The 24,985-nt window shown below is 46.0% G+C and overlaps 1 protein-coding gene and 1 long non-coding RNA gene across 8 annotated transcripts; one reads left to right on the top strand and one right to left on the bottom strand.

Moving 5' to 3' along the window:
- The first annotated feature begins 573 nt into the window (after positions 1–573).
- LOC123593529 lies at positions 574–3,420 on the top strand. The gene is made up of 3 exons (XR_006710363.1): positions 574–743; positions 1,044–1,155; positions 3,029–3,420. It is a non-coding gene; the product is annotated as an uncharacterized LOC123593529 (long non-coding RNA).
- On the bottom strand, positions 1,931–24,103 carry CLTA (clathrin light chain A). 7 transcript variants are annotated; one of them, XM_045469502.1, is made up of 7 exons: positions 23,736–24,089; positions 15,995–16,032; positions 13,863–13,980; positions 8,880–8,991; positions 4,536–4,589; positions 3,326–3,361; positions 1,931–2,363 (listed from the first exon to the last, which is right to left on the bottom strand). In XM_045469502.1, the coding sequence occupies exons 1-7, from the start codon at positions 23,950–23,952 to the stop codon at positions 2,192–2,194; spliced, it is 747 nt and encodes a 248-aa protein (XP_045325458.1). In that variant the 5' UTR covers positions 23,953–24,089; the 3' UTR covers positions 1,931–2,191. The 7 variants fall into 7 exon arrangements, with proteins under 7 accessions (XP_045325458.1, XP_045325459.1, XP_045325461.1 ...); XM_045469503.1 differs by lacking the exon at positions 3,326–3,361; XM_045469505.1 differs by lacking the exon at positions 4,536–4,589.
- Positions 24,104–24,985: the final 882 nt, after the last annotated feature.

Here is a 24,985-nt window from a genome sequence, read left to right as displayed (position 1 = left end):
CTATATGTCATTTTGTCTGCAAAAACTGACAATTTGGGTGCCTTTTGCTTGCCTAATTGCTCTGGCTAGGACTTCCAATACTATGTAAACATTTAAAATTTGACATAAAAAGCAAAGTGGTCCAAAGAAAGAAGTTTGAAACTAAATGTTGAACACTCTACTGAGTCCATGGACCAAACTCCCTCCTTTTTATGAAACCCCATGTGGGTGATGCAGGTTATCAGGAACAATTCTAAGTTACTACAGCTTTGTCACAAACCACCCTAAAAACTTAAGAGGTTCAAACAGTAATCATTTCTCTCTCGGATTCTGTGGACTAGGAATTTAGGAAAGGCTCTACTTGGCAGTTCCGATTCCAGGTATCGGATGTATTTGCATTTACAGCGGCTAGAGCTGGGCTAGCGGGATGTTAGAACACGAGGGACTGGCCAGACGTTTCTGCTTGTAGTTTCAGGATCTCTCTGTGTGGGCTGGTCTGGGCTTCCTCACAGAATTGGCTTCAGGGTGACTCAAGGACTTACCAGCCTGTGTAGCTTTGCGTGTTCCAACAGACCAGCTGTAAGCTGTGTTGCCTTTGATCTAGCTTTGGAAGTCACAGAGCAGTCCTTTTGTCGTGTCAACCAGTCACCTCTTGATCTGGGGAATGTCAGACTTTATGGATCTTTTACAACCGCCACATCTCCCCTCAGGAAGCCCATCTGGTGTGAGAGAGGCAAGACCAGCCACCAGGAGAATACCAAAAGGTAAGCTGCCCCACGTAGAAGGCCATGGGAGCTCACAGAGGGGAGTAAGGGAAAGCATTTTGGAGGCGACCTTTGAGCTGGTTCTTAAGATGGATTTTGACATTTTGAATGGCATTAGCAAGGTCCAGAAGTAATGGTTGAATAGCGAGTGATTACTTGACTGCAATCAAAAGTGGCTGAAGGAGAAGGAGTGAGCAGAGGCCAGAAATGTGAGCCAGATCAAGGAATGCCCAACCTAAGCAGCTTCGAGAGAGGTGGGGACATGGGCAGAAAAGTAATGAAGGTTCCTCTCCCCTCCAGATACAATTACCATGGGAGAGATGGTGAACTTTCCTTCTTGGCAATATCTACTACCCCTCCTGGGTGGTATTACAGGAGTTTACAGCAGTCTCCAACTTGGAAATAGTATCAGGTAACTATAAGCATGTATTTCTGATTTGGCTTTATTGCTTGAACTATCACCTAAAATGTGATAGGCTGAAAGGCATATAACACGTGTTGAAGCCTGAATGGAGTACACAGTCTCTTAGTGCTACCTGTCGTGTAGATCAGTATGGTCCAGAACTTTCTGCGATGATGGCTGGGATGCTACCTAACCACAGGCAGCCATTAAGCCTATGAAATCTAGGGCTGGAAATGTATTTTAATTAATTTAAGCACACGGGCCTAGTGTGCTGGTTAGCCAGGCCTACATGAAGGGTTTGGCAAGTGCAAGAGTGGAGTCCTAGGGCTGGCACAGACCCCAATGTGTGCTGTGGAAATTCAGAGTAACAGGGCTAGCCACAAAGTAATGCCATCCTGATTCAGGTTTACTGGGTCAATCCGATGGAATAATATATACCCGAGAGAGACCCCTGGTGAAAAATACTACCCAAGCCCCTAGAGTAGGGGACAGTGACAAGAGCTGCTGGGAAAAATATCTGGGTTGGTAAGGGGATTCACAGCTCTCTGGGGAGCAATGGGAGGTTAATTTTCAGCCACGGGACTCCCTTTTTTCAAACAGAAACTTCCACAGCATCCTACTACATACAGATGGCAGTAACTTGGAGCTCTTTCAGTTCAGAGCGGGGGTGGACACTCCGTGGCTGTGCCTCCTCAGTGCTAGAAATGATAAAAGGAAATCCATCATCCTTTCCAATCTTACTCCAACGTGCAGTGTATCTTGAGGTCAATAATGAGACTTCATGGTTGTTTCTGAAACAAATTTATTCTCAGAATAATGCACAAAAGTAGAGGTTGAGGCTACCTTTGGGAGGCTTCCTCCCCCTCCTCTCTGAATGCCAGGGAGAACACAGTTGAGGGAAACATGCAATCACAAACAATGATCAACTCTAAAGACAAAAAGGTTTGGTCCAAAAGAACTCAACATAATTAATCCAATTACTGTGAACAGCTTCACTGAGTAGGATTAAGATATTGCAGATGTAGTGTTTCCACAGGGTGGCTCTTCAGTGCACCAGGGGGGCCTGCTTGAGGGAGATGAGGACAGAGCGCATGCGGGAGACGTCTTTGGCCTGCTTGCTGGACTTGGGGTTAAAGTCACACAGCCGGGCCACCCGTTCCCACTCAGTGCCTGGGGACGACTCGTCTATGTCGTTTACAAAGGCTTCTTCTGCTGCCCTGGAAGCAACAATGAAATATGTTGGTTTAATGTAGAACCCCTTGTGAGCTACCTGGTGGCTGCCTCTTCATGCCTGACTGAATGGCATCTGCTTTTCCAAAGAGTAACAGCCCCTGCCTGGCTCAGGTCAGATTCAGGAGCAGACACGTGGCCAGTTCTCCCAGGCACAGGGGCCCGGACTGCTGTGTAAAATGTTGGAATACAGGTGTTTGGTGCAGGGCTCACTCTCTCTCTGTCTCTGTTGACACAGAGCATTAAACAAGCAAGTCCTTGGCCAGCTATGCACTGCCTTCATTAACAGGAGCAAAGCAGCAGGCTGGTCAAGAATGTGAACAGTGGTTTATGTTGGGCTCTATTGAGTTTCAAGTAAATTCAGAGACTTCTAAAAAGCCCACCGGTCATTGCACGATAGCCTCTGGATTTATCCCTAAGACCGGAGAGAAACAGGGCAGATCAAAAGGAATTCAAGACAAAGCTCCCATGCGAGCAGGCACTAGAGACTTAAAGCCATTCTGGAAGGGGGTTTGTTAGGACATTGTCCAGTTCAGCTCAAAGTTGGCCATTTTCCCTCCAGCCGGGTGCCTTGGGCCACTCAGGGCACTCTCTGGAAGGGGTGGGCATCTGATGGCTGAACAGCCAATCAATGTCAGTTGCTTTTTGCTAGGATGCTGCTCCAACGATCTTTCACGTCAAGGTCAGCCCACCCCCCAGTTGGGAACTGGTGGGAGCTACAGCCTGAAAGGACAGCGGAAGGAGGAGGGAAGACACACTATATTCATCTACTCCGACAAGCATCACGGGCAAAGCAAAAGCAATGGAGATGACTGGTCTGTGGGGACGGTGGGGGGGGTGGCACTCTCACAGGGATGGCCGTGGCAGACACTGCTGAAGCCCAGAGCCACTACAACACTGCGACTTCATGGCACACACAGTTAGGGGCAGTGAGAAAGGTTTACTTAACTGTTCTAGGCTGTAGCAAGGATGGTTTATGTTTGTGCTTAAAGGTGAAGAGAAGAAAAGAAACAAGGAGAGAAACTTTAGGTCAGATATAGAAAATGAGAATGAGCTCAATGCAGATGGTCAGTAAGCTAGACATGCCCTTGCCACTCTAGCTACACTTGGGAACGTGCAGCTGGCTTTGCTGGGCCACCCTGCTGCCCAGCAAACCCAGACTCGACCTTTCCAGTCTCCATTTCTACTCCAGAGAGAATGTGCAAAAAATCAATCCAACACCACCTGTAAGTCCAGCATTTCACAAATCTCATTGCAAATGCATCTGGGGACCCAGGGAACCCCGCTCTGTATTCTAAAGGGATGAACGTGTAAAGGTCACAGGCCCTAAGAGGCTCTACAGCCATGAGCCTATTGTCCACCCTTCTACCCTCATCTCCCTTGTATCAAAAGCTAGTCCTAATTCTTAAGGAAACAGCAATACTGCTCTGAAAACAAGAATCCTTAAGTACTTTTCCAGAGAAGATGTAGTTTTCTTTGGAGGAAGAAACCACAGTGGCCCACACCAGACAGCTTTGGCTATCTGGACCTTAAAAAGCTTGGGGCCTCTTTGTGCCACACTAGGGGGATAGGGCATCAGAAGGTGGCCACTAAACAATTTCCAACATATAAAACCATAGAGAAACAATTACAGAGCTCCCCCCTTACCCAATGAGACAATCTCCTCTGCTCTGGACTCTGCTGCCCCAAGGGAGAAGCAACCAACCCCACATGTCGTTCTATAGAATTAAATGTAGGAAATCCTGCCTCCCTCCCCGCCCCCCCCCCCCCAATAGCTCCCAACCACAGAGCTTCCACCTGTTCCAGGTGGGGACACGTCCCGTCCCCACCTAGGGCAGGTAGGTAGCAAGAAGTTAGAGCCCACCCCCGTCCCACAGCCTTCCCAGACAAGGTCACAAATGACCCACATTTTAAAAGGGAATCTGCTTCCTTCTCTCCAAAACCCTGGATGTGCAAAAGGGCTATCGGAGTTAAAGGGAGTCACGATTCTGCAAGACAAATCGATGGGTCATACCCCCAACCTTATAACTCTTAGGCAATCCCCAGAGTACCAATCTGAAATAATTCAGAAAGCAAAGCAACTTGTGACATAACAGGAACATTAACTCTAAACAAAAAGTAGAATCAAAACAAGAAAAGGAATTAGTTTTGCAACATACACATAACCAATCACGTCAGCGAAGGGTTGTTTGTAGAAAGCTTCATCTGCCACCCTAGACAGCAAGAGGTCCAAAAGGCAGGCAAGCAGGCAGGAAAAAAGAGAGAACATTGAGAAGCAGAAACATCTCAAATCCACAGTAGAGGCATGACTGTGCTCCAGGGCGCTGCTCCCAAGGCTCCGTCCTCACCCAGCAAGGCTTCAAGTGCTGGAGACCAGCAGGCAAGGTTCTCCACTGGCCTTCCCCAGGGGCGGGTTCTCCCAAGGGAGCCCTGCCAACTCCTTCCCCACCTTCTCCTGACAACAGCGAGCCTTTCTCAGCGCCCGCTTCCAGGTAAGCCCTTTTAGAGACTCCGAATCCATCCGATCCAATCCTCAACCCCAACGACCTAGGAGAACACTAGGACGTGGTCTCACCAACACTTTACAGATCAGGTAACAGGAGGCCTAGAGATGAAGCAACCTGCTCAACCCCAGGCAGCAGAACTCGGAAGCAGGCCGGCCTGGCTCTCTGCACTGTACAGTAAGGCTTCTTCCCCGCTGGCGGATGACCAGGGAGCCACGCCGCCTTCCCGTCAGCCTCAGGGAGTCTCGCTAGGCACGAACGCTGCCCGACACCAAACACGCTAGGCCCCAAAGCCACTATCCAACTACTGCTTCTGAACCACCCTGGCTCAATGGGATCAGTTTTCAGTATTCTGGGAACAGATGAGGAAAAAGTTGCCGACACAAGTGGTCTGGCGGAAAGGACTGCAGCCCAGGGTCCTGGCTCTGGCACCGTCTTCCTGTGTGTCCCCGAATAAGCTGGTTCGGCCGCTCAGTCCAGCCAGACTGGACTGCCACCACAAGGTACAGTCCAGAAACCCCAAGTTCACTTCCCCTCTCACACCAGGAATGGATCAAAGTGGCAGGGCTCTATGGGACAGAAAGGGAAGGGGGGCACGCTGGGTGGAGGAGTTTACACCCCCACAGACAGGCCGGCTTATTTAGACTTTGTTGCCCCAGGCTGAATCCCTGGGCCCAGCCAGCCCACCCCATCTATTGTGGGTGGGCAGGGAACCTCCCTGCGGAAATCTTACCCTGTCCTTTGCCAGGCTGGTTTTGGGGCACAGGAGCGGGAGGGGCATTTTGAAGGAAAATCATGCCTGTTTATTAACCTAGGGTCACTTATTTATTTAGAGGGAAATTCTAGTAATTTTATTTCAGTTTATTTTTAGACTCACCCACAGCCTGCCTTCTTTCCCATTTTGGTTTATACACAGGAGGTGTTTTGTGGAAATTTGATTGTAACTCTCAGTGAGTCAGCAGGAAAACAGAGTTGTTTGTGGGCAGAATGAGTGGGTGGGAAAGGAAAGGCCAGACAGCTTGTAAGCCCATAATCCTTTTAGTTTACACAAAGGGCTAAACCTAATCAACTTCAGTTTGTGCTTGCTCCTACTGGAAAAAAATAAAGGTTTAGTGACTCCAGTGGAGGCATCACTAAGACAACAAAAGCCTGAATGCCAGGCTTCTGTTCCTTTGCAGTTAGCCCCAAGACTAAAGAGCTTGTTAGTGACAGCAGAGCCCCATCCGGGTCGGGTTACAGACAAGCAGGACAAATGGAAAATCATCATCTAAGTGGCCTGTTTGTTCTTCACCCACCAGACAGAAGGGCCTGAAAGCAGCAATCCTCATGGAAGCCTGTGGGAAAGGGGGCGGGGGGAGGGAGGAGGAATGCCTTTGGGCCTGACCACAGGGTGCTCAAGAGGTGACCCACATCAATAGCCCCAACGGGGCATGGGAAAAGTGTCTGCCAACTTTTAGAAGTCTTGAAAGAGGGGAAAAGTTAGCACCAGAGACCCCTGTAAAAGGGGAAATGTTTCTGTCAGTTTGGAAGGGAACATGGTCTGCGGCTGGTCTGGAGTACACACTGTCCTGACTGGCTCCCGTGGAGGAGGAATTTGTTTCCACAGGCTGTCACTAATAATTGATGGCTCTTGTGCAGTGGCATCTGCACCCTGAGTTGGGATAAAAGCAGGGAGATGCAATCTGAGGACTGACACCAGTCTACAGATGCAGTGAAGACAAGATCTGCTGTCATCTGCCCAGCACCACGCCTGGGCACCTAGAAGTCAGGAGGCCTGACGATACACTCAAATATAGGCCCTTGCTACCCACTGCATCTCTTCTTTCAAACTACTCACCTATCTTTGTGTTCCCCCTTAAAAATCCAGCTGCTACAAAAGTCACCCAGAGAGAAGGGCACATGCTTGAAACGAACACTTCATTTTCTCAAAATACTCACTCTTTACCTACGAACAGAGTTCCTTTACATATATAAATGGGACTTAGTCCCACAGGATGCTGTTTAGAGAATCAAACACGGAGGGGGAGTGGTCAACAATGTCACGATCTCGAGGAGGGGGTGTGTGCCATTGGAAGAAGTTCCCCACGGTGGCTCTAAACGGCTCCCATGCTAGTCCATGAAAACTAACTGGAGTAAAATGTAAAAACCACCCCTTCTATCCTGGAACCCTGGTGACAATGGCTCATGTGCCTCCAGTTTTACACACTCAGAGTCTGCCCTGTGCTTCGTGACCTGGTTTTGAAACAGCTACACATTCTCCATGAGTGGCAAGTTTAAGTCTTTTCCCCTCTCTGGAACTTGGGAAGTTCACCTATGACATCATCCAACCCGATATTCTACGATTCTAAGAAAGGTACCAAAGCCCTAAACCGATGCCTGGAGGGACTAAACCTTAGAGACTGAGCTCCTGAAAACAGGAGTGCTTACTCCAAGGATGACTGATACTGTATACAGACAACCCCTTTCTTCCAGAAGGGCTACAGTTTAGCAAAACTGGCCTGAAAAAATTTCCGCAATTAGAAGCCTATTCCCACCATAATAATTTTTTAAGTCTGAGAATCTGTATGTCAACTTGTTTACACATCAGGGACCCTGAACAGGGAGGGTCAGCCTACTTCAGGGCAGACGGACTCCCGGGCAACTTGCTAGAATAAATGGGGCCTCACACGGTACTTGCACAAAGAACTCGCTCCTCTCCCTTTAGAGATGTGAACTTGTATCTGTGGTAAATCATCTGGAATGAGCACAGAATAAAGCAGCCTGGACCTGTCAGCACTTCAAAATGACCACAAGCTCAGGAGAAGCCCTGGTAGTTAATGCTACCCTGAGCAACTCAATGTGAAGACCAGAGGGCAGTCCCCACCGTATTAGAACTTCACTGGAACCTGAGAAGCATTCCTAGAAAATACCTCCCCACAGGAAGGGGGCCAGGACTAGGCTCCCATTTGGCATTTAAGACGCAGCCAACAGAACCAACTATGGCCAACAAGAGAAAGGTAGCCGAAGCCTACCGCACACAATGGTCCATCTGTTCTGCTGTAGGTGCCCCACGATGGCACAGGCTCGCTGGGAAAGCGGTCTGCTCCCTCTTTTCTGGCAGATTTCCAGCAAGAAGCTGCCAGAGACCAAAGCACTTAAACCAACTTCTGCCTCTGAGGCAGGAACCTAAGAAGGCGCCTTACCCTGAAAATTACAACTATCCCCAGGCTCAGTCTAGCCTATCTTTCCACTGAGGTAGTGAAGCGACCGTGTGAGAGCTGGGCTCAGGAATGCAGCAGGAAGGTGAGCCACTGGCCTACATCAAGGCCAGCAGTGCTGCCTCCACCTCTCTGAGCTACTTCCAAGCAGACTGAGCATGGAGACCACAGCTCCTGCTCGGCGGGGAGAGGAGGAGGCGCTTAGTTTCTCCCTCAACTTTAGGGAGTACATCATAAAGAGCACTTTCAAAAGGTCAATCTTAGGTCAATTTTCTCAGATGTACGCAGAGGACCCTTCGTTCTCAAGTCACCGTGTCGGAACATCCCTGGCTACTGAATTACAAAGCACATTTCCCTGCTAGCGGGCCCCTCTGCCTAGCAGCTTTCAGAGAGCAAGGCTGTATTTAGGGGCTGCAACATGACCAAGTCTATAATCCCCAAAGTACTGAGATCCTGGTATATTCATAACGCAGCCCTTCATTTCAGGGTTACGTTTCTGCATGTGGACTTAATCCATGACATAACTTTCCCTTTTGCTGCTTCATACCGATACAAGCCAACACATATTAACCAAACTCTTAGAAGAGCTAAATCCACTACAACTGGGATGGCTAAAGGACAGGCTGGATTAAGCTCATAAGACCCGAGAGACCTGCAACCTTTATGTTTCAAGTACTTTTTCCAAAACCTGCAAATACATTTTACACTAAAAGAGGCAGCACGTGAGAACTACATTGGCCACTGGAAATGAATTTGATTCCATCCTGGAAAGCAAGCAGTGCTGGCAGCACCGGGGACTGACCTGTTATTTGCTTTTGTTTTCTGTAGCTGCTCGTCCTGCCTTGCATACCACTCTTCTAGCTCCTTTATTGCTTTTTCTTTCCATTCTGCTTCTTGCTTCCGAGAATTGGCATCTTTGAAGGGAAGGAAAAGAAATAAAATGAGGCGAAACACAAATCGAAGTCTGCTCCATAAATTTTTTAGTCTTATTAAAACTGCCGTGCGGGGCGCCTGGGTGGTGCAGTTGGTTAAGCGTCTGACTTCAGCCAGGTCACGATCTCGCGGTCCGTGAGTTTGAGCCCCGCGTCGGGCTCTGGGCTGACGGCTCAGAGCCTGGAGCCTGTTTCCGATTCTGTGTCTCCCTCTCTCTGCCCCTCCCCCATTCATGCTCTGTCTCTCTCTGTCCCAAAAATAAATAAATGTTGGAAAAAAAAAATAAAAAAAAAAAAAAAACAAAAAAAACTGCTGTGTGCTGGCGGGAGACTAGGCAGGAGGGAAGACAAAATTCTGTTTTCCCTGTTTGTACATCCAGTCTCTGATCTCAGGGATTCCATTCAAGGGGTTTCATATTTGATCTCAATCCACTGACATTAGTGGATTCACTAATTTTGGGATTTCTTTTGGGGGTGGGGTAGGGGAGGAATACTTTTTTTTTTTTTTTAATGTTTATTTATTTTTGAGACAGAGAGAGACAGAGCATGAATGGGGGAGGGTCAGAGAGAGGGGGAGACACAGAATCTGAAACAGGCTCCAGGTTCTGAGCTGTCAGCACAGAGCCCGACACGGGGCTCAAACTCACGGACCGCGAGATCGTGACCTGGCTGAAGTCGGACGCTTAACCGACTGAGCCACCCAGGCGCCCCAGGAATACTTCCTTAATAGAAAAAAGCCTTTGGGGGCACCAACCAGGGAAAAAACAACTATGGACCATTCTTTAATAATGCTGTCAATATCAGTTCAGGGTGGACAATTAATATTACATCATCTAACAACATCTTCTCCCAAACTATATTTAACAGCCTAGGTTTGACAACCAATGGTTTTGTAAAACATAAGTTGGCACTCTCTTTTAACTAAAAATGGTAGAAGCACCTCTATAAAGCAGGGAGCTGTTGTTAAAATTACCAGAGGTAGAGAAGATTCAGGAATATAGGCGGTAGAGTATAGATGGTAAATGTTGAGGGGGACCACAAATAGCTATTCCTGCTTGGACTGCAGAGTGAGTCTGTGGCAGAGCTAAGACAGAAGTAAAAAAGAAACTAATGGAGGATTGCTGGGGTTGAGGTGGGGTAGGGGATCACTAACAGTTATCCAAAAGGTTCTAGAAATTAGAAGACGCAAACTTAGCAGGTTTGCCATACTGGATTCTCAAACATTAAGTTTCTCAGCTAAGTATTCACTTAAGACATTTAGCTAAAAAGACCAAGTCAGTAGAGAGCGGGAGACAGAAATGCAGGTCACATGCAGTGACATCTGAAGTTACTCTGAGAGTTCACTTTTAAACATGTTCTTAAGGAAATACTCTCTGGCAGGTGTTTTTATTTAAAAAAATTTTTTTTTTAAGTTTATTTATCTTTGAGAGAGAAGACAACAAGTGCACACACACGAGTGGGGGAAGGGGCAAAGAGAGAGAGAGAGAGAGGTAGAGAGAATCCCAAGCAGGCTCTGCACCGTCAGCAAAGAGCCCAATGTGGGGCTTGAACTCACGAACCGTGATCATGACCTGAGCTGAAGTTGGATGCTTAAGCGACTGAGCCACCCAGGTGCCTGTTGCAGGTGTTTTATAATGGACCCCTCATTTAATCTTTATAACAATCCCAAGAAGGTAAACTCTAGACCCATGCTCAGCACTGAGACAAACTATAGCTCAGAAAGCTTGAGTAACTTTTCCTAAAGGTTAAAGTCAGTGGCAGAGCGAAGATTCAAACCCAGATTTGCCTCTAAAGCTTACACGTTCTTACTTCATTAAGCTGCCTCCAAAGAGAAGGATGGAAAGGAAGGCAAGCCTAGAAAAAAAATCACAAGATGTGACTAGAAGGTGCTCACCAGTGCTCCAGAAAGGAGTCTGGACAGCACAGAGCCAGAGCCCGACCTGTAAGTAGCATCCTCGAGGAGGTTACAAAGCAGCGGTGGTGGCCAGTCACCCCCTGAAGGAAAGAAACTGAGCATTTGGGAGCATTTTTGGGGCCTTTGCAAGCACATTTTATAGTAACAACCTACAGAAAAGGCTGTGTCTGTAACTACTAGAAATAGCCTACTGGCACCTAGAAACTCTCCAAAAGTTTCGGATTCTAAAGCAGCTGTTAGCCTGTAGCCTGTTGTGTAAATGAAATGGAGAACGCCACGATGCGACGGGAAATGCTGTGAGCTGGCAGTGCATGTGGACAAGAAACCAAAGAGTACCAAGGTTAAAATTGAAGGTCACCTTTTCAAGAGTGGTGAAATCACTTCTAAAACATTACTTTTTGACTGCAGAGTATTTGCCTTTGTGTGTAGTCTAATGATGATTTTTTTGAAGTTATTTCTCTGAAAAATTAAATAAAAATTGTGATCTGCAGATTGTAGTCACTGCATAAAACCACCTCTTTAAATCATCTACTTGCTTTTACAGATTTATGAAGGGACACTAGCAATAAGAATTTAGAATTTTTAAATGCTTAGTACAACAGGGCAGAGATCTAAGCTGCAATACAATCTCTGCATCTGGGCAGGAGAAGAGGGAGGGAAGGATGAAGAGTCCCCTTAGAGAGCAGGGCACATGGACAGCTGTCTTCTCTGGCAATCCCTATTACTGCTCATGGAAAGGAAAATTATTTGAGGACACAGCCAACAGCTAAGCTGAAAACGACTGACATGGATTCTCTATTTTTAGCATCTGTGCTTTCTCACAGTTCTTGCAAGGAAAACAAAACAAAACAAAACTGAAAAAACACCTAAGGTTCACAGACCAATTTAATTCAGCTGCAAAGCCACATGTTTGACTTCCTTCATAAAAACATCCTAAGGGGCCACCTGGGCGGCTCAGTCGGTTGAGCATCCGACTTTGGCTCAGGTCATGATCTCACAGTTCGTGGGTTCGAGCCACGCGTCGGGCTTTATGCTGACAGCTTGGGGCCTGGAGCCTACTTCAGATTCTGTGTCTCCCTCTCTCTGCTCCTCCCTTGCTCACCCTGTCTCTCTCTCAACAATAAATAAAGATTAAAAAAAAATTTTTTTTAAAAAGCATCTTAAGAAAGCTACAATTCACTGAACATTCCCAAGGTGCCCAATCTGGTAACTGAGAAAACGCAATTCTTCCGGACACCAAAAGTGTACTCCCTCCATGGAAGACACTTTACTAAACTTTGGGGAAAGGGAAAAGATAAAGTTGGGTTCTGAAACGTGAAAAATACTAATACCAGCTAAGTCTTGCCTCTCAGCTTACTCAGAAGCAGCAGCCAGGACCAAGGCTGCCGGCACCACGAGGACAATTTTCATCTTATCCGATGCAGGAGCTACTAGCTACACATGGCTGTTAAAATTTAAAGTTCGGTTGCTCAGTCACACGAGTCACATTTCCCATGCTTAACAGCCACATGTCGCTAGTGGCTACCATCACTGGAGAGCAGAGATAACGTAGTATTTCCATCATCAAAGAAATTACTACTGGATAGTGCCATAAAGGTTCAAATAGAAGTGTGTCCTTTGATCTCAAAGTCACATAAATTGGACTGGAGAAATAACAGACTCGGTCCTACTTCCAGGTGTCAACTACCCCAACCGAAGAATAGGACTCACGTGTTTACTAATTCAGTGGTTCCCAAGAAAGAATAACGCTGACATTGTGGGTACACAGAAGAACATTGTTATTTCTAGATACACAATAAAATATTTAGGCATAAAATACGTGATGTATCTGAAAGTGGACCAGAAATGTGTGTGTATAAAACACACACACACACACACACACACACACACACATTACATTTATATAAAGATAACCCAATATGACAAAATGTTAATTGCTGAATCTAGGGGGTACACACAAGTTCACTTTACTCTTCTTTCAACTATTCTGTTTGAAATTTTAATGAAAAGTTGAGAAGACTGCCCCATGGCTTTATGTCCACACTGTGCCATACCTCTGCAACTCCCAAGTACAGATACCAAGCCTCCCAATCCTGACCAAAAGCGACACTCCATACACAGATCTTCACCGAAGGCCAGGCCAGCTGGCACTGATCTTGGGCTGGGCCTGCCTGGTGGGATAGTGTTCACTAAATGCAATGTGACTAAGGGACAGATGGGTCTGGACTATGAAACAGGGCAGACTTGAGCTGAATTGTGACTCCACCACTTCTTAGCTAAGTGACTCAAGAACTTATCCTGGGATTCTCCCATTCCTCACCTACCTACAGAGGTAAAAACGTACCTCACAGAGCTATCAGAACAGGAAAACAAAATTGTACATGTTTCCTACAATTGACATTTTCCTCTTAAAGCATTACCTTAAATTCAGCCTTCAAATGATAAATGGACTCTGGAGTCTCTCACATGGACAGGATACCTACAAGTTTATACAACACCCTTATAGATACCACCCCGGACTACCCTTGGGGTTGGTAACACTGATCTTATTCCACAGAGGAAGTAACAGACACTGGAAGGTTTGAGCAACCAAGTACCCAGAGCTGGTAAGAGTTAAGCCTGGGCCTTGAACCTAGTCTTTTACTCCAAGCTCAGGACTCTTTCCACAGCACTGCTCTGCTCTTCCTGAGAGGATGCACTCGGTGGCCGGTGGCGACTCTCGACTCTCCGACTCTCCGAGCTGCCCTAATCCTCACACAATGGCCTGTGATCAAGCGTCTCCATGCGGGTGGCCTTGGGGCCTTTATTTAGGTTGAGAAAGAGATCTTCCCAAATACGAGACAAGGACATTATGGCTAATTCTAGTTAAAAAGGGTAAGAGTCAAGGTCAACTATCACACTGAAAACAGACACCCAAAGACATAAAGGGATTCCTTACCAAGGGCTTCCAAGCGTTCCGTTTGCTCTTCTCTCCACTTACGGATACTTTCAGGCTCTGACTGCAAGCGATCCACTTGTGAAATAGCTGCGTAACTGTCTGTTGGACCATTACTCTCCTTAACACAAAACACAATTGTGTTCTATCAGTACCAGACGTTCCTTCCTGAAACACACTTCATCCGTGGCAGAACCCCTGGTTATGTACAGCACGGAGGCTGTTGTAAAATGTTAAAGGATTACCTTAAAAGCAACAACACAACCTCACGTGCCAATAGGGAGCTTTCAACATTACTGCACAGAATCCTTACAATCTACAAGGGCGGTAGTTTTTATCCTACCTGTTAATAAATGGGACGTGAGTGGGAGAGAGGAAAATTGGGGAGGCGGGTAATAATGGACTTCCTAGGAAACAGTGTTAATGGTTTTTGTTTCCCTACTTGACACACAACTTCTGTGGAATCTTCAAAGTAACACAGCCCAGAAAGGCCTAGAACCTAAGGCTTCTAAATGCCATTATACAATGTAGGAAAAAGATCACTTAATGCCACCTAACCAAAATGTGAGAACTCTGGGTAAAAGAGTCCAAAAGAAAACGTGCAGTCCCTACAGTCACACCAAAGAAAAGAATAAAAAGGCAAGCAAATAGGAGTCACAAGTGGGGGGTGGGGGGGCAGATTCTTTTACAGTGGCTAAGGTCTGACAGCTGATACACTGATAAAGACTCAAACAGAATTTAATCTTTAAGAGATTTATCTTTTAGATTTTTCACCTGTTGAACTAGGAAGTAAATTCCAAATTAACCTAACCAGACCATAAAAGATGGAAGGGGAGTTACTTAAAATATTAGTTAACTAAAAAACAAACAAACAAAACTTAGTAACACTTTCCATGTGTCAGGCACATAAAAGCTTTATCCCCCAAGCAAAGTTTTTCTTCCCATTTCACAGCTGGAGAACTGAGACACAGAACTGACATGTCCACTTCACAGCTAGTTAGGGACAGAGCCAGAATCTGAACGCTGTTGTGTCTCACTCTAAGGATTAAGCTCTAAACCAGGGATTGGAAACTAGAGTCCGTGCCAGCTGCCTGTTTTTGTAATTACATTTTACTGGAACACAGCCGTGCCCATTCACTTATGTTCTGTCTATGGACGCTTTCACAGCACAGCAAGAGTAGTCTGACAGAGACCTTCGTGACAAAGCTTAACATGTTTACGACCTGGTACTTAACGAAAAAATTAGTCCAACCTTGGTTTAAGCCAATTAGACCAACATCCTTCTTTAATTGGTTGAGGGATGGGCAGAAGAAACCCAGGCATAAGCAAAGCATCATGCTATTCCCCCAAGGCTATAGTGACTACTTCCACTTGGTTCAGAAGGAAACACACAACTCTTGTTGGGTGCTTGGGAGAAGAGGAGACACCTCCACTTGTTCTAGATAAAAGGACATGCACACGTGAAGCCCAATGTGCCCTGTGACCACCATTCGACCACCATGAAAAAAGCTAGAGCACAAAAATGCATGCTTGGCGGCCAGAGTCCGAGAACACTTCAATTACATAAACTACTAAAACTTCGCTGTGTTTAAGGTGATCCAAGTTGGGCTAGCAACTGAAAGCTTAGTGAGGAAGAGGTAAAATAATGGTAGTAACCAAAAATTCCAGCCCCCCTCCACCCCCAATATCATCTCAAAAGTTCAAATGCTGGCCCCACCACATACCAGCTTTGTTACTTTTAGACTACTCTCTCTCTGTGCCTCAGCTTATTCATCTGTAAAATGGGAAGGACAATAGTACAGGTTCCCCAGGTTGTTGAGAAAATTAGAGATTAAGTAGAAACACTTGACACAGTACATGGCACATAGTGTTTAGTCACTGCTACCATCACCATCACGAAGGTTCATTTCTGGAGAATAAAACCGGTAACACTAGGGCCAGGTCAGTAACATTTTAGAAGAAGGCTCTATCAATGTCACTTCTCTTCAAATCCTTCCATTCTAGCAGGTAACATACCCAATACTAATACATCTAGGAAAGTCCAAAGAGTGGAGTCCTTTCTAGATCAGTGAATTCAAATCACAGGAAAGGAAGCCTTGACCACTATCATTCAACATAATCAGAGTACTCTGTACCTGGTAGTATTCGCCATTCATCACTCCATCAACAGCATCTGCAAGACATAAAATTCAGTCTATCAATCAGGGCTGGTCAAACGCTAGGCCAAAGCACTCTGGCATATAATACCATACTATATGCTGCAGGTACTGTAAGTTATACTAATACTATCCCTTGTTAGGCACTAGACAGAACAAATGACTTCCTGTTTAATGAAATCAAGATGTACTTATACACAAATTACTTCACCAAAATGTGGATAAAATCTGCACCAAGCCCCTAGTTCAAAACCTTTTGATCTTCTGGCCTAGAAAGAGAACACATGGACGCCTGGCAGAAGAATCTCAGAGAGCAACAGTGTCTATGAAAGTTCTGGAGAAGGCAAAGCAAAAGTGGGCCCTAGAATCATCCAGTCAGCAGTGACATGCAGCTTCATATTCAAACCAAGGTGCTTTCTTGGAGGTAAGAACTCTCCATCCTGTGCCTATAGAGACCCAAGGGTCTACACCTGACTTCTTGCTAATTCCTCCAGACTACTGGAATTAGCCTGGGCTAGTAAGATTCGGGCATACCAAATTAAATCAGTGTTTTCAAGGACACAAGTTACAAAAAACTCAAAGTATGGTGTACCATCCAGTCTGGCACAATTAATTACTCATGAAATGAGAAAGTCCATCTGAGAAATGTAAAAAATGCCTTTTCAAGTAAGACCTAGAGACTATCAATCCATATGGTACACAATGGTGGTCCAACGGTGCCTAGTGGCTCAGTCAGTTAAGCATCAGACTCTTGACCTCAGCTCAGGTCATGACCTCACGGTTCGTGAGGTGGAGCCCCGTGTCGGAGTCTGCGCTGACTGCTCTCTAAATAAATAAGTACGCAAGCAAGCAAGCAAGGAGACATTAAAAAAATTAAAAACAAACAAAACAGTGGTCCACAAGCTAAACATATTTAAAACACAAGTAAGTACTAAGTAAGAAAATTTCCCCAAACCGGGATGTCCAGGTTTTGGGATGAAGGCAGGCAGACGGACGATCTGGCAATACTGGGCCTCTATGAAAGGATGGCCTTTACATACAGCGTGCTCTGGTCTATCTGCCGGGATCCCCGTCCCACTTTTTTTTTTAAACTCCATTCTGTATCTCACTAATGCAGTTACCTGATCAGCCTGCATCCTAACCCCTGCCCTGACCCAAAAGCAGTCACTAAGAGGCAATCTACAGACTGAATGCCATTCCCGTGGAGTGGCTGCTCTGCCTTCCTTCAAAAGCCCTGATCCAGGCAACATAAAAACGTAGCTTCCACCTACACATTCTGCACTCTGTAGCTGCTGACCGACCTACATCTACTACCTACTATGAAGGACTTCTATCATGTATCCAATTTTTTCAAACTACAATGACCATCTTGTCGCCTGGGGCGAGAGACGGAAGGTAAGAGATGAACCTAAAAGACACAAGAACCCACACAGTGAAAGAACGCCAAGCAAGCAGTTAGTGTGGGCCACCGTCAACAAGGCCCTCAGAAGGCACTCTATGGAAACATCAGGGCTTTCCTCGAGGCCTGGGGCAGGATGCTCTCATCCTTCCCTCAAGAACAGGCAAAGATTTCATTAAACCACTCCTCTGCTCTTGATTCCTAACTAATTAAACCCAACTCGAACTGCCTGTTTTCCAAACCAACCCTAACATTTTATCCATTCTTTTGGTTCTCTTGCTTCTCCCAATTACTCTCCTCTTGGCTTTGAGTATTGAAAACTTTTATAGATTACTTCCCCAGCACATCTCCCTAAGACACTTTTTAAAAAAAAAAAAGGAAAAGAGAGAAAGAAGAAATATATAATTTCAACGCTCAGCCCATCGGCTTCTACCCTTTAGCACACACATGGCAACTGCTTTCAGTGAAACCAGACTCCTACAACATATGCTTTCTTGGAATTCATTCATCTATGTCCTTAAATTCTCATTTTTTTTAGTATGAAAGAACCTACTATTGTTTCCAAGGTGCCAGGCACCATGTCCAACATTTTATACACGTTAAGTTTTAATCCTTACAATAAACCTAGATGTTATCAGCCCTTCACAAATGACCTGAAAATAGGTGTAGGGTCCCCTGAAAGATAAGGTGTTCTTGAAGGGGCAAATAATTAATGACAGTATTTTCTCTCTTGATTTTTTAAGATATGTAAGAAAAAATAATAAATGCATGTTTTATGAGATAATCAGCTTTTCAAAAGTGGTGCAATACCTCAGCAGGCCAGGAAGTCAGAGGAAAGATCATCTGATACATGAATACAAACAGCCAGGATCTAAGCATTTACCTACCTTCATGGATTTTGATCTATGTTTCAACGGCTGGTTATGGTTCTTGCTTATTTCAACATAGTTCTCATATTTTTTAATAAAGCTTGATTTATTTTCCCTGTTTTCTTTTAGAGGGAGTGTGCAAGTGGGGGAGAGGGGCGGGGGAGGAGAGAAAGAGAGAGAGAGAATATCTTTATTTTTTTTTCTTAATGTTTATTCATTTTTGAGAGACAGAGAGAGAGCATGAGCAGGGAAGGGGCAGAGAGAGGGAGACACAGAATCCGAAGCAGGCTCCAGGCTCCAAGCTATCAGCACACAGAGCCCGACGCGGGGCTCAAACTCACAGACTGTGAGATCATGACCTGAGCCAAAGTCAGACACTCAACCAACTGAGCCACCCAGGCGCCCTGAGAATATCTTAAGTAGGCTTCACACTCAGCACAGAGACTGACACAGGGCTTGATCCCATGACTCTTTGAGATCATAACCTGAGCCCAAATCAAGAGTCAGAAGCTCAAGCCTGCTTAAGATTCTCTCTCAAAATAAATAAATAAACTTAAATAAATAAATAAACTTATATTTATATTAAATAAACTTATATTTATATTAAATAAATAAACTTATAATTGCTTATATTTATATTAAATAAACTTATATTTATATTAAATAAATAAATAAACTTATAATTGCTGGTCACAGGATGTACATTTTATTTTTTTAATGTTTGAGAATGAAAGAGACAACACGAGTGGGGGAGGGGCAGAGTGGGGGAGGGGCAGAGAGAGAATCCCAAGCAGGCTCCACACTGTCAGTGCAGAGCCTGATGTGGGGCTTGAACTCACAAAACCGTGAGATCATGACCTGAGCAGAGATAGAGTCAGATGCTCAATGGACTAAGCCACCCAGGTGCCCCAGGATATACATTTTAACTAAACATTGACCAACTGACCCCTTTTAGTCTATTTCTATTAGTACCATCAGCACATGACTGCCCCATTTCTCAGACTTTTTTTTTTCTTTTAATGTTTGAGAGAGCACTAACACAAGCAGGCTGGTGGGCAAGTAAGCACAAGTGGGGGAGGTGGGGAGAGAGAGGGGGGGGGAGGGGGGAGGAGGAGGTGGGGAGAGAGGGGAGAGAGAGGAGAAAGACAGGGGAGGGTGGGGAAGGAGAGAGGGGGGAGAGAGGGTGGGAAAGGAGAGAGGGGGGACGGGGAGGGGGGAGAGGGAGAGAGAGGGGGAGAGAGAGAGAGAGAGAGAGAGAGAGAGAGAGAGAGAGAGAGACACAGAGAGAGAGAGAATATCCCAAGCAGACTCTGTGTTAAGTGCAGAGCCCTTCATCTCACAATTGTTGAGATCATGACCTGAGCCAAAATCAAGAGTCAGATGCTTAACCTACTGAGCAACCAGGTGCCCCCATCTCTCAGACTCTTAATGACACTAAAAGATTGAGTTTTGGGTTTTTAAATTTTGGCTAATTTGATAGCAGGGGGAAAAACTTAAGGTGGCTTTGTTGTGTCAATCTTATTTCTTGTGAGGTAGTCATGTATCTGACGTTTGATTTTCTTCCTTACTGAATTGTGAGAATTTTGCCCATTTTTGTATCTTCTGATCTCTAAATACTCGCTTTGTATTATTTGTCCTCTTATTACAAATATTTTTCCCATTGTCATTTTGTATGATTTATAACATTTAACAACCAGAGCTACTTAACTTGTATGCGGACACTATCAATTTTTCCTTTAGGATTTCTGTATCTGCTTTTATGCTGAAGGACTTTTATACTCTGAGATAGTCACTTTTCTTCTGATACTAAAATAACAAAAATGCCTCTCTTTAATCCACCTGGAATTTAGTTTTTGTAAGACAGAAAGAGTGAGATGATCTTGACTCCTAGAGCTTATAATAGCTAGTATGGTCAGGCCTAAGCCTAAATTCTGGTTAATTTATTACATTTAACACACCAACTGTCCTTAATATATTCCAACCCAGGGCCATTCCCAACAGGAAGAGACTTTGATCGCTACTCCATATACAAAACTAGAAGCAACTGTCATCCCATACCTCCTCCTAAGTCACATGCTGCCTGTCCTTTAGGTCTGAAGTCTCATTCAAAACCCACTGGCAAGTGATCTGAGCTCGTTAGTTACTGTACAGACATTCAGCTGGCCCAAGTCCAAGAATTTCCTATTGCTACAAAAACATGCATAGAGGACATTTAGGGCCTTGATTTATTAGGGTAACTAAGCTAAGTAACCTGATGCTCCAGAAGGAAACTTCCTAGGGCATCTCAGGAACTCCAGAGAGAAACAAAGGCCAGAATTAGTTTCCAGAGAAGGAAGATACTTTGTCCCAAACCCACTTCGACTCCCACATTCCCCATCCACTGGGGGTCAGGCACACATCGGTTTGAATTCCAGTGGAGACATGTATTAGCTTGCTACCTTAGGAAAACTGCTCAACTTCCCCCATGATCAGCTCTTACCTGTAATAGGACGCCACTACTTAGCCTGCGCTTACTGCATGGATGTGAAACCACAAAGAAGCTGGCATACATTAAGTAGGCAGTACTACTAATTATCATGCATGAGACTTCCCTGAATTCTCTCCTCCACTGCTACCAAGAAAATAACTCTCCTCCTCCAGAAAACTTTAATTCATGTGCCTCCCTCCCTCCTTCTCCAAGGATAGACTTGTCAGAAACAACAAATATTGCCTCACTGCCATAATCTCTCAGTAGCTCCTTACCCGCAGTCTCCCCTCCCTCCTTAGCCCTCACGATCGAGGCTTTTCCACAGGTCTAGACTTATGCTGCCACTTTCCTGACTACTTGCTCTTCAGTATGCGAGCCACTTCACTCAGCTGGTCACCCTCCCCCCCTTGAAACTAACCTCTCTTCTCCAGACCTCCTAACAACTGAGGGAGTCATCCAAGGCTCAGGACCTCCGGTTTTTGCCTGTTCCCATCCTTCACGGGAGTTTCCCCCAAGGCTGGGGAAAGTTTAAGTATGTTCCTCTTTCCTGAATCTGTTAGAGCATCCTGCCCATATATTTCTGTACGGTAACACATCCGATACAGGGCTTCCTCCTAAAATCTGTTTCCTCAGCACACCCCAAGGCCCATAAGCCTCGTAATGCCTCTCTCTCCCCGCTACTCCCAAGGAATAAGAGTACAGCCAGGTAACTGTGGTATTACTACCAAGTAATACCAAGTACAGTGTGTTAACGCTTTACAGGTACTAATGTAATCCTATCAACTCTGTAGATCTGTACAAGGCAGCAGTGGTTATGGAAGCTGCCTGAAACCACAAAGTTAAACTCGGGCTCAAGCAGTCTAGGACAGCACAGAATCTTAACCACTAGAGTGCCTCTTTGAAAGGAAAGAAAGCAGAGCCCAACTAGTTCTCTAATCCCCAAAGGAAGTGCTGACCACTACACTATTAGCGATCTCAACTGCACTGTCAGGGGACTGGCTTCAAGTCCATGAACGCTTAGGTCACTAACAAAGTCCTTCCTAGAAACTAAGTCAGCAACCATCCCTTCCTTCCCTTTGCTGAAAGCTTAATGCACAGGGGACCTATCCCCTCCCTTTTACCTCTCCAAACTGCCCATCACCAACATTTGTCTTTCTATGCAGGACTCTCAGACCTAATATTTTTTGTTCATTCCTTTGAGTATCTATTACGTGCTAGACACCCTGCTAGGCACTGGGGACACAACCGTGAGCAAGAGTAACACTGTCCTTGGATCAGGACAGTTTTCTAACTATGGGTCCTGATTCTCTGAACTCTGTCCTACCCAAGGCAGCCACAACTGCCTACTTCTGTACCTTTCAGAAATGACCACCTCTTATCCCATGAAACCCCTGCTGACACAACTGCAACAGAACATGGTACAACCAAAGGGCAGGGGGACTTGGGGCACAGAAATAAACTTGCCCTTTTTTCCTAAGCAAGTCATTGCTCTGTAGGACTCAAGTTTTCTTTTATTAAATGAGGGAAGTAAACTAAGGATCTAAAAAGTAAATTTATGATTCTCTGGCAAATGTTAACACCACCCAACCACAAAAACCTATTCACTTAAGGCCAACTTCATCTCCTGCCACAGCCCAGTTCACAGTTCAGTCCCACCTGCTTGCTGTAATTTGCAATTTCAAGTGTATCATATGTTCTCATGTAAGTTTTTATTGGGTGGCTGATTTGCTTAGGAGGTACCATGGTGCAGCATAAAAACTCAAGAGTCTGTAAACAAGCAGTCTCCTCACTCCTACTCACAAAGATGGTTCCGCTTGGCTGGCACAGTAATTTGAGAGTTCTGAGTCCGAATCCTTCCATGAAGAGCACAACTACAGTGCAACAAAATCTCGGTCCCCAATACTCCTTAGCGTCTCATTCCCAGCAGGTTTCTCTCATTTATGTTATCTGCCTGGCCCTTTAAGGCTGTAGTACAAGCACTCCTATCTGCCCTACTGTGCCCTATTCTCCTTTAATTCTTTTTTTTTTTTTTTTTTTTTTTAAGTAAATGAAAACCCAGGTCTTACTTCTTCCAGCTAATTTCCTACTTCCCCATATGACTAGAAAGGTCTCTTCCACTCATCTCTTCCTTCCACCATAATTCCAAACATCACCCACAGCTAAGGCATTCAAAGGTCGGGCTGGCATCCTAAGGCTCGTTTTTTGGTTTTGTTTTTGCCAGACTTCTGGCTGGGAAAAGGCCACACAATATTCTCTCTTCACCTTTTGGAAGGCTAGTCCAGGCTAATCTTAAATTCTGCTTAGGCAACACTGCTTACCAAAGCTGTTCCTAGAGGAAGTAGAGCTCCAGAAATCCTGGCTGTAATCCGTCCGATAAATGGTAAAACTCTTATCCTTCTTTGGCTGGAGTTTCTTCCTCCAGGGCTAGGCCACCTTCCTTGAGTTCCCTACTCACGCCTCCTTTCGTCCCCATAATCCAACTCTACACCCCTGAAGTCCTTAAATGCTGAACGGTATTGCCACCTCTGTTGGTGTATATCCCCAAAACGACAGCACTATGCTCATTTTTTCTGCCTTCCTTTCCCAGTAACTGGTTCTGCGCTGGGTTCAGACTTGCCTTTAAGTCTAGCCAAACTGCGCCAATGCGGCTATGTTTCAGAGGCCAGGCTCAAAGCACAGCAAGTGCTCAATGAAAAGTTCCTGAGCTGAACTGGCTTCTTCAGGCTCGTCAGCCTGACAAGTACTCTATTTTCTTTGCTTTCTCGCTCTATCCCGTCCAGGAGCACTTAAACACACTCATACGACAGAGTAGGCTCACCGAACCTAGGTTTCTGCAATGACTGGGTCAGGGTCTCGTTTCCTCTTTGCACTCTTCCTTACCCTCCTCCCCGTTCAGCAAAAAACAAGTTACACAGAGCCCTTAGACCCACCCTGGGCCAAGTTTCTACACAAGTCCTCCCGCCCCAAACGCGCCCGCACTCTCACCCGGACCCCCCGGCGGCTCGCCGTGCGGCTGGGGCCCGGGGGCACCGCCGTCCAGGATGGCGAAGGCCTCGTCGTTCTCGATGCCCGCAATCTCGCTCTCCTGCTGCGCCAAGAAGGCCGCGGCCGGGTCTTCTTCGCCGGCACCGGCCACCCCGTTCCCCAGCGCGGGGCCGCCCGGGGCGCCGGCGGGGGCGCCGAACGGATCTAGTTCAGCCATGGCGGGCAGTTCAACGGCACGGACACCAACGTTGAAAGACAAGCCAACCGACCCACCGACACCGCGCCCCGCAGCGGCAGCTGTGGCGGCGACCGCAATCCGACGACAAGCGGGAGGGAGAAGGCGGAAGCGGAAACCCTGCCCCTATATCCGGTTGGTCTAGGCGGTGTTGGGGTGGGAGCCGAAGGGCTAACAACCAATCAGAGGACAGAAGTGGTTCAAGAACCACCCAATCAGCAGGAGGAGGGGAGGGCCTCCGAGGAAAACTCGTGACTCGGGCAGCGCGGGCTGTGAGGGTAGTGAGCTCAGTCAGGCCTGAGGAAGGCGGAAGTGGCTTGATTTGAAGCAGCCTTACCCACCTGGCCTTTGGGGCTGCTCTGACCCTCGACTACCGTCTCGGAGGGACTCTAGTGCTGAAGGCGGAGGTGAGGTGAAGTGAGGGCGACAACGATCGGTGGATTACGGAAGAGGCAAGCTACTTACGCTTTCTGAACCCAGGTTTCCTCGTTTGGAAAATGGGATCGAGAATCTTGCATTGCCTCCCTCCCAGGCTCCTTGGGAAGGCTGAATCCTTTCAGAGCTGTTTACTGGCTTTATTAAAAATTTTGTATTTGTTCATTCATTCACCCAGCCTGGATTATTTTCACCTGTGGAGACGCCTGACTGAAACGTAATTCATTCAGGGCCGCCTGGCTGGCTCGGTCCGTGGAGCATGTGACTTTTGGTCTCAGGGTGGTGAGTTCGAGCCCCACCGTGGGTGTAGAGATTACTTAAATAAACTTAATTCGTTCCGATTTTTCTACCCCACAGTATTTTTATAAAAAGGCGAAGATATCTCCTTTTATAAAGCCTTTTTGCAGCGAGTATGTCTTACCAGGGCTACACATACATTTCTAGAACTGAAAAACTCCTTAGGGATCACCTAGGAATTTCATAGGGAAACAGGCCCCTGTGTGGGAAGGGATTAATCACCAAGGGAGTGCTCAAGAGGAAACCCAGGTCTTCTGGGCACCTCAGAATTGGTACAACCTCT

The sequence above is a fragment of the Leopardus geoffroyi genome, chromosome D4, assembly GCF_018350155.1.
Source record: "Leopardus geoffroyi isolate Oge1 chromosome D4, O.geoffroyi_Oge1_pat1.0, whole genome shotgun sequence".
Taxonomy (NCBI): domain Eukaryota; kingdom Metazoa; phylum Chordata; class Mammalia; order Carnivora; family Felidae; genus Leopardus; species Leopardus geoffroyi.
The sequence above is the reverse complement of the archived record's forward strand: the minus strand, read 5'-3'. Positions and strand labels throughout refer to the sequence as shown.